General features: G+C 26.3%; 1 protein-coding gene across 1 annotated transcript; it reads left to right on the forward strand.

Annotated features, from left to right (window-relative positions):
- Positions 1–418: 418 nt before the first annotated feature.
- LOC100202813 (protein FAM114A2) lies at positions 419–10,563 on the forward strand. Its single transcript, XM_065811442.1, has 4 exons — positions 419–1,190; positions 1,284–1,484; positions 8,470–8,747; positions 8,977–10,563. Exons 1-4 carry the CDS (start codon positions 463–465, stop codon positions 9,888–9,890), a joined length of 2,121 nt encoding a protein of 706 aa, XP_065667514.1. The 5' UTR covers positions 419–462; the 3' UTR covers positions 9,891–10,563.
- Positions 10,564–12,645: the final 2,082 nt, after the last annotated feature.

A 12,645-nucleotide genomic window follows, 5' to 3' on the forward strand; every position in this document is an offset into this window, starting at 1 on the left:
TTTTTGAATACAAGTTTGTATGTATTGCATCAAATATTCCTCAGAATCTTTGCAACAAAGCTTTTATTTTCTCTGGTAGTAATTTTGAAATTGCTGTTGCTAAAATGATCATTTTTTATTGTTCCTTCATAAAATACCACCTCTATGATATCCTAACTATTTTTTTTCTCTCTAAACTGTTAAACTATATCCATAGCATAAATAAACATTTGAGTATTAACTACATCCAATCAATTCATCAACTCAATGGGTTATTATTTAAAAAAAATTTTACACTTTAAAAAAACTGAAGTTTAAATTTTTTATATATAGTATATATATTGTAACAACCTAAATGATTTTCAAAAAGTATTGCATTATTTAAATAACAATGATTATAATATAACACCACTGTTATTCTGGCTGTTTAATGTTTTGTCTTTTTTGTTTTAAGCTTTCATATAATAAGTTAAATTGCTTGGGATGGATGGTTCAGAGAGTGAAGAAGAATTTCTTAGTGCAGATGAGGGTGACGGTGATGAAGATAGTGCGGAAGAGCATAGTGTTGTTAAACATGCACTTAATGAAGAGCCAAAAAGTGATCTTTTATGCACTTTTTCTGATCATGTAACAGTTAATACAAACAATAGCTTTCAACCTGAAAGTTCTTTAAACCTTGAAGAACAAAGTTTAAATGCTATCTGTCCAACTTTGTTGGAAACTGAACAAACTATAGATGTATGCAAAGAGAAAGAGACTAAAATTATAATAGAAAATAAAGATTTGGAGAAAAGAGATGCAGATGGTAATAAAATTAATGTTGAGAAACTTTTGTTAGAAAATACATGTATCGATTCAAATCTGAATAGTTTTAATGCATATAATGAAACTCTTTTATTGAGTAAAGAGGGTAATGTTTCAAATGAACAAAAAAGTATAAATGGTAAAGCTAATCTAAAAGAGCTCAGTCTAAAGTCTAAAACTCAAGAAATATTTTCAGAAAACCATGCTGTTATTGCTGCTAATATTGTCAATGTTGCTGATACTGATACAATCAAAGAGATTGAAAAAGGTTCAGCTGGTAATCTTGAACAAATAAAAGAACAGGTACTTCAAGAAAAAATAAATGAATCATTTGATATTTTTGAGTATAATTCTGTAAACAAACAGCCATCTGATGTGATAAAGTGTAATGTTGGATGCAAAAAAAGGTATTAAAAAACAAAACTTAGCATAAAAATATTAACATAAAAACATAATTCTTTAGTAACAAAAAACTACATTAAAAAACATATTGATTTTAGTACAAAAAAGGAGTCAAATTCTGAAATTCAAATAAATTCGTCTAATTTTCTTGAACAAGTAAACGAACAGTTACATGAGGAAAAAGCTAGTGAACAGTTACATGAAGAAAAAGTTAGTGATTCAGTTGATGTTTTTGAGTATAGTTCTGCAAATAAACAGTCATCTGATGTAATAAAATCTAATGATATATGCAATAAAAGGTATTAAAAACATATCTTCATATAATATTTGAATCAACATGGCGTTAAATATGATTTTGTTTTCTACCTACAAATAGTTTTATTTTCTATTTTATTAAACCACTTTTTAGATTTAGATTTCTGAAAATATTGGTTTATGTTTTTATTTGTGTAATTGGTTTGGTTAATCACTATAACTTATATAACTATAAGTTCTCACTTTGGTTGTTGAAATAACTTACCTGAGGAGCCAACCATTTTTTTTTATCAGACAAAATCACTAAAGATTAGATTTCATCTCCTCTGGCAGTCTTCCAATGAGGCTTACTACTGACCAATCAGTATTTAAGTACCATGAAATTTTTTCATCATTTATATACTTTGCACAACAATACAAAAATTTATAAACATACTTTAAATATACATTTTTTTAAAATATTTAAGAAAAATTTGTAACCATAACAATTTTTATAAGATTAGATGTTAGAGTAAATCAAATTCAGTTCAACTACAAACATTTTTATGAATTTTTTATTTTTTGATCTCTGATTCAGTAAAATAATAATTTAGAATTGAAAAGGTTTTGTTTTAGTTTTGCTTTACAAAAATACTAATGGTTTCATATTTTAATTTTCTCTTTTTATTTCAATAAAGTTAGATAATACAAATTGGGTAATTTAATTTCTTAAAATATATATATATATATATATATACACATACGTATATATATATATATATATATATATATATATATATATATATATATATATATATATATATATATATATATATATATATATATATATATATATATATATATATATATGTATATATATATACATATATATATATATATATATATATATATATATATATATACATATATATATATATATATATATGTATATGTATATATATATATATATATATATATATATATATATATATATATATATATATATATGTATTTATATTTATATTCAGCCCTCGAATAAGGGTAAACCTAAAAGTGTTTGAGGTTAGCAAAATATCTCTGACCTCGTTTCAATACTTTCTGGTAACCTCTTTGTATCAAATTTTTTTTGCTGACCTGATGCCAACTTAAGAGTTAAGGTGGGCAATTTATTGCCGATTTATATATATACAGACACATGCACATGCACACACATATATACAAGGCCAGATCCATGGAAAGGCAATCCTCCTTCTCTCTAAGATATTTTGGAAATAATTTTTTTTGTAAATTTATATATTTAACAAATCATGTTGTTTGAAAATAGAACTAAATTTGTGAGGCTGTCTAAAATTGATAAGAAATTTTAATAATTTTGTGTGGTGCAAAAAAAATTGTACTGTTGTGATATTAATATGACATAATTTCTTAGTTAAATAGATTAAAACATTGAAAGGCTAATATTCTAAAAAAACTAACTAAAAAGGTTTTATGATATCAGGCCTTGTTAAGAAGCATTATGCAGCTCGCATTTTGCCTGCGAAAAGGCGATTTGCCTACGCGTTCAGCAGTTTGTGCTACGCAAAAACTTTTATCTTTTAGAATATTCAAATCATCTTTTGATGTCGTTAACGTGACGTTTATTCAGAAGAAATAAAGTCGTAAGTAAAAGCATTTAACCGCAATTGTAAACGAATAGATTTTTTGTTAAAGAAACAGTTTGTTTAATAATATTTTTTGTTGTTGTTAAAAATTAATCAAAAAAAAAATAAATTGTTTTAAGTTTTAGGAATTAAATATATAATTCCTTTTAAATATAATTATTATTTTTAGTCATAATAGTTTAAAAAATGCACGATTTATTTTGATGTAAATATTTTATTAATAACATATTTTGTTTAATGTTGATTCAATAACGTAAAGTTTTAATGACATTTGTTTAATTTATGAAAATAAATTATGATCACCAATATGTTATTGGGAACTGATAAATAACAAAAAAAAACTCTTTGTTGTTTAAAAACATTATTAAAAAGAGTTTACAAATTAAATAAGAAAAAATTTATTAACAGTTAATAAAATAACCAAAAACCAACTGTAAAATTATAAGAAAATAAACAAACATTATTTTATGTTTCATGAAGAAAATATTTTTTTCAAAATAAAATTTAGTTCATATTTGAAAAAAATAATAAAAATGATTTTTTAAATGAGAACTTAGATTTTATTTGTAACTTTTGTTATAGTGAGAAAAAAAAAACTGTTTGTATAATTTTTAATGCGTTAATTAAATAACTTTAATTACAATGCGGTACTTGAAATGACGCTAGTGGCGCAATATAACTTCTAACAATGCAAAATATATTTGCTGAGTTGAGTTACTTTGAAATGCGTTACGCGTTTTCGCTACGCAGCAAAATCTTGTAACAAGGCCTGTGATATGAACCTGAAAATTGCCATATTAATGCATATACTAGCTGATCTGACCCGTAAAAATGTTATAAGTCTAATCGACACTGAGCTTTTCTATACTTTTTCCTCATATATATCATTGCTTTCCAGACCCATAAAATACGGGACCAAACCTACTATTTCTATACTTATTCAACAATTCCCCCCATTTTTTGATGTTTTTAGAATTTTAAGCTTTTTTAAAAATCTTTTTGTTTGTTAAAGTGTATAATATTAATAATAATAATGAATAATAGCTGGGACAACTGTTTTTAAAACAGTTGTGGAGTGCAATAGCAGTAGATATTGCACTGTATCAGCTTTTGACTAAATAGGTGTTTACTGTTATGTTATTGTTTTTAATTTTTGTTTTGATAAAAAGTTTTTGCAAGTCTCTGAATTGTCTAGTTTATTTTTGATTAGATTTATTGACTCAGATTCTATTATATAATTCAGCAGATTATTGCACGTGTGGACTATACGATTTGTGAAAAAGTTTGCATCTCTGAGCGTTTTTGCAGAATAGCTTTTTTTAATTTAAATTTGTGTTGTCTCAGACGAGGGCCCTCTTGTGATTCGGTGTAATTGTACTGGGAAACCCAATTGATTTTATCATAGCCATATTGAATTTTATATTGCGGGATTAAATCACCATGTGTTTCACACTCTTCTAGAGTTGTTAGTTGCATGACCTCTAATCTTATTTAATATGTTAATTTCTTCAACGCTGGTACTATCTTAATGGCTCTTTTTTGGACTTTTTCAATTTTATCGATGTCTTGTATTTAGTAAGGACACCAAGCTTGAATAGCAAATTCCGGATGTGGGCAAACGAAAGTTGTATATAACTTTTTTACCATATTGTTATCAAAATTTTTAAGTGTCCGTTTTATAATGCCTAGCATCATATTTACTTTACCAACAGCTGAGTTAACTTGAGTTTGCCATTTTCGATCTGATCGTATTACTATGCCTAGGTCTCTTTCATCTTCCGTACTAAATATGGTATGGTAGTGTCCGGTGTCAATATAATGCATTATATACACTCTATTTGGATTATTTTTGCCCATATGTATAACCTTACATTTTTCATAATTCAATTTTGTTAACCAAGTGGAGGACAATGCCATGATTTTGTCTATATCTAATTGTAATTTCTCATTGTCACTTGTATTCCTTATGATGTTTATGATTTTGCTATTGTTGGCATATAGTTTTATCTTGTTATTGACTTGATCCGGTAGAACAGTGCTGATTTTGATTTATGAATCCATGCTGATTTTCATTTCATAAACCATTTGTTATTAGATAATCAATAATTTCATCTTTAATCAGTGGTTCCAAAATTTTGCATAAGAGCGATGTTAGTGAAATTGGTTGATAATTTGATGCATTGGTTTTATCACCCTTTTTAAATAATGGTGAGATATTTGCTGATTTCCATAAATCGGGTAGCTTTTGTTCCATCAATGACTTTTTGTATATCAGAAGCAGAGGTTCACTAATAATAGTATGGCATTTATTCAAGACATGAATAAATGCCATACTCTACACCAACCAATTTATTGACATCTAATTGTTTTAATTTTTTCTCAATTGAATCACGTATGATTACATTATCTATATCTAATTGTAAAGTTTTATCAGTTGTTGATATAATTACTGGTGTGTTTTCTTTATCTTTATGAACAAAAACTGAGTTGAAACTATTATTTAATACATCAGCTATTGCTTCACCATTTGTGTGTAGATTGCCTTGTTCATCAAAAATTGATGTTATACCAGATATAATTTTTTTGTTTGCATTGACATATCCATTAAAGATTTTTGGATCTTCTTTTGATTTTTCGACAACCATTTTTTCGTAATCAATACCCTTACATTTAACAGTATTTTCAATTAGTTTGCATTGTTGTTTATATTCTTGCAATAAGGATGATGATTTGAAGTTATTTGATATTGATTTTTTCCACAAATTTGCTTTTTCTCTTAATTCGGCTTTTAATCGGTTATTTATCCACAGTCTTATATCCCTTCTCTTGTTATTTCGTTTTGGTATGTGTTAAATTGATAGCTCTTGATATTTATCTAAAAATATTTCATAATACCAGTGCTCAAATAACAATCAGCCTGAATCTCATAATACCAGTGTAAAATTTGATGTGCCTTTTCTATGTTGCTCGAGGGTGGATTTTGATGTATGACTGAGATACGTGTATTTCCATCTGATACTGATGAAGCTGTTGGATTAAAGGTTGAATTTATTACGTTTTGATATAAATAATTATCATTAAAATCTAAAAACATTTGTGCTGATTTATCATTATTTAGTACTGTTTATACATTATTATCGTTCCATTTTATATTTGGATAATTGAAGTCACCAGATATTATAAGACCAGTATATTTGTTATTATCACTAGCTTTTTTAGCTTGTTTAAAAATCAATTCAATTTTGTGATAAGTGGCTTCTGATGCGTCTGGTGGGCGATAGATACAACCAGTTAATATGGTTTCATTTTCAATTTTAATAAAATTTCGATTGATATATCATTGAATAATTAGTTTCACAAATCATAAAAACATCAGGTTTAAATGTAGCCATTTCTGCTAAAAAAAGATCAAATTTATTATTGAATGAAGTGGCATTTGTGTATCGGCAGTTCAGAATGGATAGATGTTCGTAGTACTTGTGATGGACCAATAGATGTACCAGTAGACGAACGTTGTGGCTTCTTAAAGCTATATATAAATGGATTATTTAATAAAATTGTTGTATTTTTTAGCGATAGTGATTGTTGTTGCTATTTAGTTAACTTTAATACTTCATTACTTCGAATACCATAATAAAATTTTTCATTTGTATTTAATTTAGCATTAAGTGTTTTTTCATTTTTTTCTCAGTTGTTTAGCTTCTACTCATCCATCCTCAGTCAAATCTGGATTTAAATATATGCCCTGAATTTTGTTGAGATTAATAGAAGCTGATTTTAGAACGTAGTTATGATTTCTTTTGTCACCAACGTCTACTAAAACCAGGGCGTGCTTGTTTGGATTTTTAGATTTGAAACAATACACTTTTATACACAATACACAATACACTAAACAAGTCAATTTGGTTTTAAGATTTTTAATATTTTTTGACACTACTGCTGCCCATGATTCATTATTTGGTGTTGTCAATGGATTTGTTACGACTTGCTCTAGTTTATTTTCTAGATTAAAAATCTTGATTTCTAGATTTTTTATTACTTTATCCTTTTCATTTAATGTTTGCTCTAAATTTTGAATCTTGGCACTCGAACCATCAGTATATTAATTTCAGCTGGCATGTTTACTAATGAAATTTTAAAACTATATAATAATTTTTTTAACAGAAATAAATGCTATGGATCAAAATAAAGTAGAGGTTGACGCAATGCAATTTTCAAGTGAAAGTCAAACTGTAAAGCTTGATATTTGTTTAAGCATATTTTAAAATTACATTATTTGAAGTTTACATATGTTAAATATTTGCATACACTTTTGTTCACGTTTTCTCATAAAACAAAGCTGCTGCAACTCTATCTCGCCATTACCTTGGTTGCAATGGCTGTCGTGAGTTCTGTGTCAAACACGCTTGAAAGGACACTACTACTATTACTATTAAGTTCAATATTACTATATAGATTTGCTTTTTTAGAGCCTGAATCCATTGAATCAAAAAATTGCCCTACCCCATCTTTCCTGGATGGTCTAAATCCACCAAATCTAAAAAATTAAATATGGTCTTCCTTACTATCCTTACTAGATGGTCTGGATCTGCCCCTGTATATATATGTGTGTGTATATATATATATATATATATATATATATATATATGTATATATATATATATGTATATATATATATATGTATATATATATGTATATATATATATATATATATATATATATATATATATATATATATATATATATATATATATATATATATTTATTTTGAATTATTTATATAAATTATATATTTCAAAATAAAACATAAAGCTCTGATATCATTCATTGAGCACTTTTGCTAAAGAAATACAGAAAATAAAATAAATTTAGTTGTTACAATTGTAACAACCATTTATGTTTTTTGCTGTCACATGTTTTAAATATTATGTTTTTTGCTGTCAAATGATTGTTTTTTGGAAATTCAATTTTGATAACTTGTAAGTAAGTTAAAAAAGAAAAAATATGAGCTCATGTAAAAGTTTAACCAAAGTAAAAAAAGCATGGATATACATGCATTACATAAAAAATTAAATTAAAAGATATGCTGTTTTCATAAATTTTTAGATGGTTCTTCCAATATATATATTTTTTAATAACATTTGTAATTTTTATTGTAGTTAAATTCAGTTTATATCTAAATAAGATGGGATCTAAAAAGAAACATAATAAAAATATAATAAATAATAACAAGAAATATAATAAAAATATATGAGATATTATCATCAAATGTTATGTTATATTATCTAATAATAAATTGTTTTAAGTATTAAATATTATTATTAAATTAAATAATTAACGAGAAAATTTTCAATTGATTTTTGTTTTTGTTTTTCTATGCTTTTTCAAGTGAATCAAGCAAGGTTGAAGTAGCTTCAAAACTTGAATCGTCTGAAGATTGGGCATGGGATAGTTGGGCTGAAGATATTATTCAGCAAGCCACTAATAAAGTTACAGTGCTTGTTGAATCTTTAGAGGATAAACTTGGAATTCCAGATCCAGTAGAAATGGCAAAGTTTATCAAAGAAGAATCTGAAAGTAATTTAACTCCGGATAATTCAAATTCAGTTAAAGAAAATGTTAACTGCATTAGCGAAAAGCCTCTTGAGACTAATGCACCAAGTTCAGGTTATAATAAATAATAGTTGACAAGTTTTAAAAAGGATTAATCATGTTAAATAGAAGTTAAATATCTTTTTGTTTTCTTAAGAGATAATAAACTTATGAAATGCCAGTAATTTTGTTTTTAGTTTTGTCTAACAATAATATTTTGTAATCTCAAAGCATATAAGTTTAAAGATAATAAGATTGATTGGAACATTATAATTAGATTACAATCTTCATCTCTTATTAATAGGTTTTTCTTCATGGTTATCTAGTCTCTACCCAATTACAAGTATTGTTCAAGCAACTGGTCAAGATCTGGTTTCTGGAAGTATTGGAGCATTAGAGTTTATTGGAAAAAAAACAGTGGATATTTTATCAGACGGTGATCCAGGTCTAAGAAGCGTTAGGCAAAAATTTGAAAAAAAAACTTTATCAATGGTGCTGAATGATGCTAAACTAAAATATGAATTAAATAACCAAGAACAAAATCCATTAACTAAAGAAAATAATGTAACATTTGACAATATGTTTGAAAGATATCAAGGCTCTGCTCACCTGGATGCTTTAGTAATGCTGTCAAATGAATGTGAAAAAAAATTACAGAGAATTTTAACAATGCAGTCAGATGAAGTGAAAAAAGAGAGTTTGAAACTACTCATTTCTATAAAAGAAAAATTTCAACTTGAGAATGTTGACAAATGCTCAAATGAAATGGATTTTAAGAAAGATATTATATCTCTGTCTAAAAAGTTAAACCTAAAAATTACTTTTTCAAAGCTATTAAACACATGGCAGAAATTAAAAGATAAAAAAGAAGTTATTGATGCACATAAATCTGTTGAAGAAGTTATTTCTGTATTAGCTGAACTACTGTCTCGTTTTGTTGAGTATTTTAGAAAAATTGCTGATTTGCTTATTTTAACTGATGTTAAAGCAAAAGCTTTTTCTGAAGAGCGTGCTGCCACATTAAAGCTGCTTGCAGAAATGTTCACTAATGAAATCTTAGCATTTGCAAATATTTATGCTGAAGAAATAGCGGAGAATAAAAATGGATCTTCCGCTCTTCTTTCTGATATATATTTAGAGGCTTCAAACTGTGCAACATTGTTGCAAAGTTCTTATAATTTAATGCTACCAATATTGCAATGTTCTGCTGTAAAATAATTTTGGGTTTATAAAATTTGAATAATATAATTAAAAATATGAAAAAAAAAAAAAATGACAAAAGAAAATTTTTGATTTTATTTTATCTTTAATTTTTATGTAGATTATTGGATATATTCTAAAAATTGACTTCTTATCTTCCTTTGTTGTTTTTTTATCAGAAAATTCTGTTTTTTTTTATATTTGTTTCGAAATGATGAAAAAAAAATTATTTTTTTATTTTTCAGTCATGCTATTTTATATATTTATATATTTACTTCTTAGCTACATCTTATAAAGTATATACATATAAATTTATAAGTTGAATTCAATAAAAATAGCAGTGTATAATGTACACACACACATACATATATTTACACACAAATATATGGTATATTTTGTTGTTGTAAATTAAAAACGTCTTGTATCTGGTTATGTATACATGTGTATTAGGGTTTATGTGAATTAGATGTACTTATGTGTATTAGAATAAGTGTGTGGTTATTTCTGTATGTGCTAGAGTAAGTATATGCTTTAGTATATATCTGTATGCTAATGAGTATGTATGTATATATGTATGTATATATGTATATATGTATGTATGTTTTGAGAGATGCATACAATACTTAGGGTTCTATAAAAGTTTTGACTTCATTATTTAACTTTTTTAATATTTTATATAAAAAATGTACCACCATGTGTCAGTTAATAGAGCAAGTCAAAGACTTATGATCAATGATCATTAGGTCATAGATCAAAATAAAGATGCTTGTTATATGTTATATAGTGATTTCAAAACATATTAGCATGATGTACAAAGAAAAATTAAAGTTTATTCTAATTCAACAAAGTCTTTTGCAAAATCATCTTTTGCTATCATAGCTGCCTAAGAGGAGGATGGGTAAATCTGGCAATTTAGACTAAGCAGAAACTATTTAAACCCATATCTTTGGTTTTATTGTATTTTTGAATAAGAACTAAACACTTCGGAGAAACAAAATATTCTTTAGGTCACAAACTTTTTAAGACTGTTGAATTTTTGCTACACATGCTTATTGTTTTTATAGCTATTAGAGTCAAAACTGGATTATTGAGGCTTTTTTAACATCTAGAGGGACTCAATTGTCAAAGAAAGTTAGACCCAGGAGGTGTTCTGAGAAGAACAACATGTTGATCCATGATGTTACAGCCATGCTTAAATTGAGTATAAGAATTATCTAACTTCATTGTTTGTTTTGGTGTAAAGTTTGTCCAAAGTATACTTTACACCAAGTCAAAAAGTTCCATCAGGTTGTCTTTTAACTTCTGCAGCTTTCATATGTTTTTCGTTCTATTTATCTTTAACAGCTGGTATTCATAAAATAAAATTATTTTTTTCCCACCAAAAATAATCATTTGTGTTGGAATTTAAATTGAATTAAAATCATTGTGTTGATATTTATTGTTCATTTAATTGTTGTTCAAGGTGGTAAAAGAGCAGGCAGAAGATGGCATTACTGTTTGCAAGCAATCATGCAGAAGAAAAGTTGGTTAGTGGTCTTGTCCAGATGCCAAACTCCAGCAGAATTTCTCTTTGCAGTTGCTATTATGTACTAAAGTACTTGCCTGTGGTTGCAAAAAAAAAAAAAATAATAATAAATGATAAATATTGTCATAATATCTATGTTTATTAATTATTATGTTCAATTGTTCAATATTCAATTTCATTTTAAAATAATTATTTTAACAAAAATTATTTTAAGGGGTCAATATGTGACTGATAAATTGATATCAACAAACTAATCAGTTTAATAACCAATTTGTTAATTATTTATGGTGACTAATTTGTTAATTATTGACTAATTAATAGTGATATGTACATTATGCAGCTCATGTAAATTACTCTTAATCTTTTCTTCTATATTTTGAATAAAAATTTAGAAGTAAAATACTTGGAGATTTTTTATTTTTTCAAACTACTAGCTAATAGCATGACCACTGTTATTTAAAAATTGATCAAAGAACTAGAGCAGTTAGTTTGTATGATATCCCAGAAAGATATCAAATTATATTTTTGCTCAAAATTCTGTTGACCCTTAAAATTGCTCAAATAGTTTTTTGTATAGTTCTTATATATAATAGAACAATGTTAGGCTTGTGGAGAGTGGTTAGTCTAAACCACTCTAGTGCTAGAGTGAAAGTGTGATAAAGTTAAGTGTGATATCAATCTATATGATAAAAAAGTCTAAAACACATTTCTTCAAAGTTTTTTGCATTAATGTCAGTTATTATAGTTTCTTAAGTAGTTAAATTTGAACCCTGTTATATTTTACACCTACAAAGTTCTTAATTTTTCTGAAGCTCCTGTGTATATATACAACAACAATTGCAAAGTATCAACAAATTCGGGTGTCACATTTGGTGTCATGTTTGTCATATTACATGGGTGTCATATTTGTCATATTACACCCTTATTGTATAATTTTCAGATTTATGGTATATAATGGTGGATGTAGTGATGCAGATAATGGTGGATGTAGTGATGCTTGATGATATATGAATATAAACAAAGATGATGAACATATGACGAATATGAACATTTTGATATCAATACCATCCCATTAGGTTTTGATCAGTTATTGTATTTAATGGAGAGACCACATGACAAAAATGACATCTCTAACCATGTAAAAAAAAATGACATCATTGTGGTAATTTAGATAATCAAAACAAATTGACTGAAACCTAATGAGACAGTGTTAATGTTAATATACAATTTTGTTCACACTTATATATC

Source organism: Hydra vulgaris, chromosome 12 (genome assembly GCF_038396675.1).
Source record: "Hydra vulgaris chromosome 12, alternate assembly HydraT2T_AEP".
In the NCBI taxonomy this organism is placed as follows: domain Eukaryota; kingdom Metazoa; phylum Cnidaria; class Hydrozoa; order Anthoathecata; family Hydridae; genus Hydra; species Hydra vulgaris.